The 7,429-nt window shown below is 36.3% G+C and overlaps 1 protein-coding gene across 1 annotated transcript in view; it reads right to left on the bottom strand.

The window, feature by feature from the left end:
* Positions 1–3,482: 3,482 nt before the first annotated feature.
* RSPH1 (radial spoke head component 1) overlaps positions 3,483–7,429 on the bottom strand; it is a 36,072-nt gene continuing 32,125 nt past the window's right edge. The window contains exon 9 of the mRNA XM_003763436.4: positions 3,483–3,639. Within this exon, the coding sequence (XP_003763484.1) occupies positions 3,605–3,639 (35 nt within the window). The 3' untranslated portion in view covers positions 3,483–3,604. The remainder of the gene's footprint in view (positions 3,640–7,429) is intronic.

Here is a 7,429-nt window from a genome sequence, read left to right as displayed (position 1 = left end):
TGGAATCTGCTGCTTTTTTGGGGAGGGCTGGGTGGCGTTACCGAGCTTCCTCTACAGACTGTGGGGGCAGCAGCGGGCACTAGCAGGACTGTGCTGCACCTGCGCTCTGAGACTCTGAGGGTGAGCTGAGACACTGTGTGGGAGGGGTGGCCGGTCTCAAGGAACTCCAGCTGTTTGGGGTTGTATTCTTCACCCCCGGTGTTTTTAGCTTCTCTGCTGGGCTACTGACTTGCTGCCAGGGCCAAAGTATCAATCCTGTGGAAGCTCTCCCGCATGAGATGGCTGAGATCACACCCCAACCCCCTCCAGGTCTGCTCGGCTTCGAGCTGCCTGCCTAGCTCTCGCTGCCCTCAGCCTGTGCCCGATCTAAAACCGTCCCGCCCTCAAGCAAAAACAGACCTTTCCTGGCGAATCTCAAGGATGTCTTCTCTTGGTAACTGATAGTGGGTTTTTTTTTTTTTTTTTTCAGTCAGGCATTAATTCAGAGGCTTGTAATGAGATGGATTCTGAGAGAAAATATGGAGCTTACACAGCTGTGTGCCTCCTCGCCGCTATCTTGGCCGGAAGTCGAAGCAACTTTATAGTTGTCTTTCGTGATTAGTCTTTCCTGTTTCTTCTCAATTTTTTGATTACTTTTGAATTTATTGAGTTTTAGATATTTAGAAACATTTTCCACACATAATTCTATATGCAACTATAATTCTTTCCCAGTTGCAATTTTTTTATGGGGAAGGTATATTCCAAAGAGAGAAAAAAGGACTATTAATTTTAAACAGACTGAAATAAATCATCACACATCTTTTTGCTTTGATTCAAAACTATCTAGTCAGGTGAGTAAAAATGATCACCTACCTGAAAAAGTAAGTAAACAATTATACTAAGCACTAACTAGATAATAAATGGTTTAAGACCATCTTTCTGATCACTTACAGTGACCATATAATTATTTGGCAAAACCACATGTGAAAGCAAAAGATCTATCTTCCCCTAGTACCTATATGACTACTAAAGCTAAAGACATTATGAGTTTAACTTAATATCTGTTATCTTATATATCTGATATCTTAATATCATATTAATATCTTTATTGGTAAGAACTACGAAAGAATTTTCTGTTAAAATAACAATTAAGACCAAGATATAATCAATTGAGCATAAAATACCATTAGTTTATACATTCTCTAAATTCTCTAAAATAATAATCGGTGTATAATTTAAGTTAGCAAGTTAGTAAGCTATTTCTCTGACTTCCTTTAAATGCTTTCTTGGGACACCTATCTTTTACAGATTCACTTTGAACTTTTTGCTTTGCAACTCCAAAACATACACAATTTCCATAATTTGAATGCTTTCTTCATTGCCTGGTGCAGTCTTAAAATGAGCATCCTTAATTACTTTACAGATTGAATTGAAAATCTGACCCCAGTTTACATATTTGAAGCCTTTCCAACTTGGTAGGATCAACCATAACTTGTGCTCCATTGGCATAGCTCTCCAGAACCAAAGATCCCCTTGAGACCACATTGAAATATCCAGCTTGCAGAATTTTAGTGAAAACTTTCCTAGAGTATGAGAGAAAATAAGAAAAAAAATCCATGATAATAATACCACTAATAATAATAATCACTTTAAAGTTTGCAGAATGCTTTACCAAAGACAGGCAAGTGTAATAACAATCCTGTCAGCTAGGTTTATTAGAGAAAGGATTATTCCTGTTTTGCAAATGAAATGCAGTTCAGAGCAGTTAAATGATTTGCTCAGTGTAATGGTCAAAACTAGTAGTAAAGGACACCAGAGAGATAACTGCTCTGTAGGGGTAGAGTTTCTCAATCTTTTTTCCCTTTCCTACTTATAAATGTGGAAAGATAGCAATGCTCTTATGACCTTGGAAAGGTGCCTCTGTACCAGGAATATTACTGGGTGATGACTGTATCTGTGTTAAGAGGTAAGGCTTACATTAAGAGCCAACTAGACACACTGGGTGACTAAGGGGCAGCTCAGTCTAAAGAGTTCTGAGATTAGAGTCAAAAAGACCAGTGTTCAAATCTGGGCAAGTGACTTAACCCATTTACTTTCATCCCCTGGAGAAAAAAATGACAAACCACTCTAATATCTTTGCCAAGAAAACCTCTATGAACAGTACTGATACACGACGATCCTTGGGATCACAAAGAATTGGCATTAGTGAACAACTCAACAACAGACACAAGGATGAAAATCACTTCAGGAAATGTGACCTTGATGAGTAGAGAAGTATAGGTTTCTACCAACGAACCAAATCTTGGGATCCATCAGGGAGCCAAACATGCGGGAAATTTTCCTTCATGAAGATTCTTCAAAGAGCAAAAAGGACTTCCAGTTAGCAAGGTCAGTGTTACCTTTTCTTTCCCTTTTTTTTTTTAAAACCAATTAAGGTTAAGTACCTTGCCCAGAGTCAAACAGTTACCAAACAGCTGAGGCCAAATTTGAATTCAGACCCTTCTAACTTCAGGAGCAGTATTCTATCCATTGCTCATTGTCCCTTGGGTTACCTCTTTACAGGGATGTGGGGAAGGCAGCTTATATTAGTTCATAAAAATCAATTAAATTTTCAATGTGATCATTTTGTCTTGTAAACTTGCAAACCTTAAAAATCAGGATTTGAAAAAAATCTGGATTTGAACTATTGTTTTGTTAATTATCTAGACTCAAAGTATTGGAGAAAATGTCAATAATGAAAGTTAAACTTAATAGCATGTCATGTATACATTTTTTCCAGTTATTGACCACTTTGTAGCATACTTCTGCCCCTTTATCACATTTATATAGCATTTTAAAGTTTTCAAAGTACTTCACAGATATCTCAATTTATTCTCACAATAATTCTAGAAGATAAGTTTTATTGTTATCACCCCTATTTTATAGATATAGAAACTGAGGCAGATAGAAGTGACTTGTTGAGGATCATACAGCTCCTAAGATTTATGGAAGGATTTGAAATCAGGTCTTCCTGACTTTGGGCCCAGTATTCTATCACCATACTGCATTTCATATTTGTCTTACTACTTTTCAAACTTTAAGTCTGAACCCATCTTCAGCAGGGATCTTGTGTGTACAAAGGTCAGAGGAAGAAGAATTATTTCTGTAACTGTTTTTGATATACCTACTTAGTAAATACCCTTAATAAAGGCTAATTAATTCTGCTATAAGCAATAGGAAACATATAAAAACTCCTGAATGTCAGTACTAGAAAAGCTCAGAATCTCAGGATTTCTCTTTTAAATGGCAGAAGACCTGATCTGTATATACAAGTGAGGGTCAACCAAAAAGCCCCAGAGAACAGATTGTATTGTGGGTGGAAGGGAGAGGATTTGACATCATGTCTTCTGATTCCAAATTGGCTCCTATCACCATAGTAGGCTGCCTGGTAAAAATCAATTCAAGACATTTCAGCTTAAAGAATGTGCAAAAAAAAAAAAAAAAGATTTCAAAAACAACTGATCAGTAAACTGTTTATTAGACTATTTAAACCAATTTTACAAACTAGATAAAATGCAATTGTTATATAGGTCCAATATATGCTTTCTTTTTCTGTTGGTCTGCTATTTTAATCTAGTGATGCTGATCATCTTCCTTCCTCTTCTTCCTCCTCATTTATTACTGGAAAATAAATGAAGTGAGACACAATTTAATTTTAAACTGTTTCAAATTCTTAAATTACTTAGCAAGACTTTAGCGATTACTTACCAAGATTATATAAGGAGTAAGGTATAAAGTTCATGAAATAGTATATGCTGTTTTAAAAGATAGAAAAGAATACACACACACACATATACAGATACACAGACATATACACATATATGTATACATGTATGTGTGTGTGTAAACATGAACATTAGTTATGTTCTCACTGCCATCCAGTAAGGACAGTTTGAATTTCAATTCAGTTTAAAAAATATTGCACAACCAAGCACTAGGTGCTGGAGACATAAAGATAAAAATGAACATCTCCTACCCATTAAACTAAAGAACTCAAATTTGCCAAAAGAAAAAGTTCAAGGCAGATAAATACACACACACAAAATCTATGTTTCTAAATATACATCACCGTAGCAACAGCAATAATTGCAAGGGTACCTACTACATAACCTAGTATAATTTTTCCTTAAGAAGCAGGGAAATTGTCCCTGAGAATTCCTCATTGATCTAGGAGACTAGTACACAAACCATTGACAAGGCTTTTTGATCACTTGTAGGTATATAAAGACGTTAGTACATGATATAGGGGGTCTAGGATACAAGTTATTGCTATGATCCTCTAATCACCTAGGGCAGGACAAAATCAAGATGATAAAGTGGGAGGTAGCATTTGTTTTTTACCTTAGTTCCTCCACAATTTTCTCTACTATAACCTAGAAAGGATGCCAGACCAAATTCTGATCAGAAAAGCTAAGAAAAGTCACAATGAGTCATTTTTTCCATCCAAGGCATCTTAGAAAGATAGAAGAGTCTACAGACAGTGTGGTAAGGACTGGTTAAAAGAACATCCCAGCTCTGTCACCCATTACCCAGTTCCAGGGCAGAGAGAATCAGAGTCTTGGTCACGAAGAACTGGGTAAAGAATAAGATATAAATTCAAAGATCTTAGCTATGTGGCTCTGAACCCAAGGGAATGGGGAGTGAGGAGAGTTCTAACTTTTAATGTTTCATATAAACCTACAGTAGATTAAGGGCAGGCTAAGAGGATGCCAGCAGTTCAGTCACCATAAACCTACAGAATCTCCCAGCAATCTGTGACTGAATCCAGTAGCAGTTTATGGAAATTCAATCACATCATAAAGAAGGGAAAGGGACCTGTATGTGCACGAATGTTTGTGGCAGCCCTTTTTGTAGTGGCTAGAAACTGGAAACTGAATGGATGTCCATCAATTGAAGAATGGCTGAATAAATTGTGGTATATGAATATTATGGAATATTATTGTTCTGTAAGAAATGACCAACAGGATGATTTCAGAAAGGCCTGGAGAGACTTACACGAACTGATGTTGAGTGAAATGAGCAGGACCAGGAGATCATTATATACTTCAACAACAATATTATATGATGACCAGTTCTGATGGACCTGGCCATCCTCAGCAATGAGATCAACCAAATCATCTCCAATGGAGCAGTAATGAACTGAACCAGCTACACCCAGAGAAAGAACTCTGGGAGATAACTAAAAACCATTACATTGAATTCCTAATCCCTATATTTATGCCCACCTGCATTTTTGATTTCCTTCACAAGCTAATTGTACAATATTTCAGAGTCTGATTCTTTTTGTACAGCAAAATAACGGTTTGGTCATGTATACTTAGTGTGTATCTAATTTATATTTTAATATATTTGACATCTACTGGTCATCCTGCCATCTGGGGGAGGGGGTGGGGGGTAAGAGGTGAAAAATTGGAACAAGAGGTTTGGCAATTATTAATGCTGTAAAGTTACCCATACATATAACCTATAAATAAAAGGCTATTAAATAAAAAAATAATTAATTAAAAAAAAAACAATTCACAAAGCTAATAAGTTCAGAAGGAAGCACAAACAAGCAGGACAGTTTTGAAAATAACTGGTTGAATTTATTGTCTCCTTTAAAATAAAGTGTTGATATGTAAAAAAATAATAATAAATAAATAAATTGTAGTGTATGAAAAAAAAAAAGGAAATTCAATCACACACAAACCAATAGATCCAATATAATTCAGGAATTTGAAGGTTACAGACCAAGAAAGCGGTGAACCGATTTCTTCAATCACACTACTTTGAAAACACCAAAAACCTAGAGGCTTCAGCAGAACATAAAAGACAAACACAGGACATCATAAAAAAAAAAATCAAGAGTATGACAGGAAAATTCTTTCAGATCTATAGATAGCAGCAGAATTCATGATCAAACAAAGAATAGAGAAGATCATAGAAGGTAAAATAAACAGTTTGGATTATCTAAAATTTAAAATTTGTACATAAAATGAAGAAAAAAAAATTTAGAAAAGAAACAGGCAGAGAAAGGATTCTGAGAAGATGGTGGAGTAAGACAAGAAAAACCAGGTTCTCCAAAATTCTCCCAAAAACACAATAAAAAATATTGCCACAAAATTTTAAGCTACAGAAATAATTAAAAATCAGAGTAAAGCATTTGTCCTCTTAAGACAATTGGGAAGCACCTTAAGGTCCAACCTGTAGGGGCAGTAGTTCGACCTGATTAAAGATAAACTCTGCTGAATCAACAGAAAACAGGGATGTGGGGAGGGGGAGGAGGTGGTAGGCAACAATCTCCTCAGTAAAACTTTCACTCCAGAAACAGTTTGAGGGTTAGACAGCTGATCAGGGGAAGTCTGAAGGATCCTCACCAGTCACTGCATGTCAGGGCCAGAAGTGGTAACCAGGTGCATTCTGGGCTGCAGCTATACTAGAGAAGGAGTGAGCATACATCTTATAAATATAATAGCACAACTGCTGGGACCCTGCTGTCAGTGGGCACTCAAAGGAGGAGAAAGTTTTCCATTCCAGAGCACAGCAATAAGCTTAAATATACAGCCTTGAGAAGGACCATTTAAGGACTTTATCACCACAAGGGCAATTAGAAGGAGTATATATAGACATAGGGTGTGATAAAAAGTATTGCACTGGGAGAAGAGGGCAGGGGGAGAAAGAATGGGGTAAATTTTTACACTTGAAATTACAATTACAATGTAGAGAAAAGTGTGAGAGTGACAGGCAATTCTTGAAGCTTACTGTCATCAGAATTGGCTCAAAAAGGGAATATTGAACATAAAAGTCCGTTGGACATAAAAATCTTACCCTATAGGAAAGTAAAAAAGGATGAAGATAAGAGAAGGGGGTGAGGGTTACTGGTAGAAGGGAGGGCAAATTGGGGGAGATAGTGGTCAGTGAGAAAGTATGGGGTGAAAGGTAAGAGAGAGAAGGAACAAGGGGAAAATAGGATGGAGGGAAATACAGATAGTTATGATAGCTATAAATGTGAGTAGAATGAACTTACCCAAAAAATGGAAGCAAGGAGCAGAATACTACAATATGCTGTTTACAAGAAACACATTTGAAGTGTAAACACACACAGAGTAAAAGTAAGGGGTTGGAATAGAATTGATTATGGTTCAGTTTAAGATTAAAAAAAAAAAAAAGCAGAGGTAGCAACCATGATCTTTGATAAAGCAAAAGGAAAAAATATTTAATTAAAGGAGATAAGAGGGGGAAAGAGATAAGGTAAGCATATCTTGCTGAAAATAAAAGCACATGTAAAATGTATATGAAGTCATAGTACTAAACATATTCAGCAAATAGTATATATAGTATCTACATTTTTAAAAGACAATGTTAAATGAGTTATAGGAAGAAATATATAATAAAACTATATTAGTGGGACCCCTCAACTTTCCCCTGGCAG

The sequence above is a fragment of the Sarcophilus harrisii genome, chromosome 3, assembly GCF_902635505.1.
Source record: "Sarcophilus harrisii chromosome 3, mSarHar1.11, whole genome shotgun sequence".
NCBI lineage: Eukaryota > Metazoa > Chordata > Mammalia > Dasyuromorphia > Dasyuridae > Sarcophilus > Sarcophilus harrisii.
The sequence above is the reverse complement of the archived record's forward strand: the minus strand, read 5'-3'. Positions and strand labels throughout refer to the sequence as shown.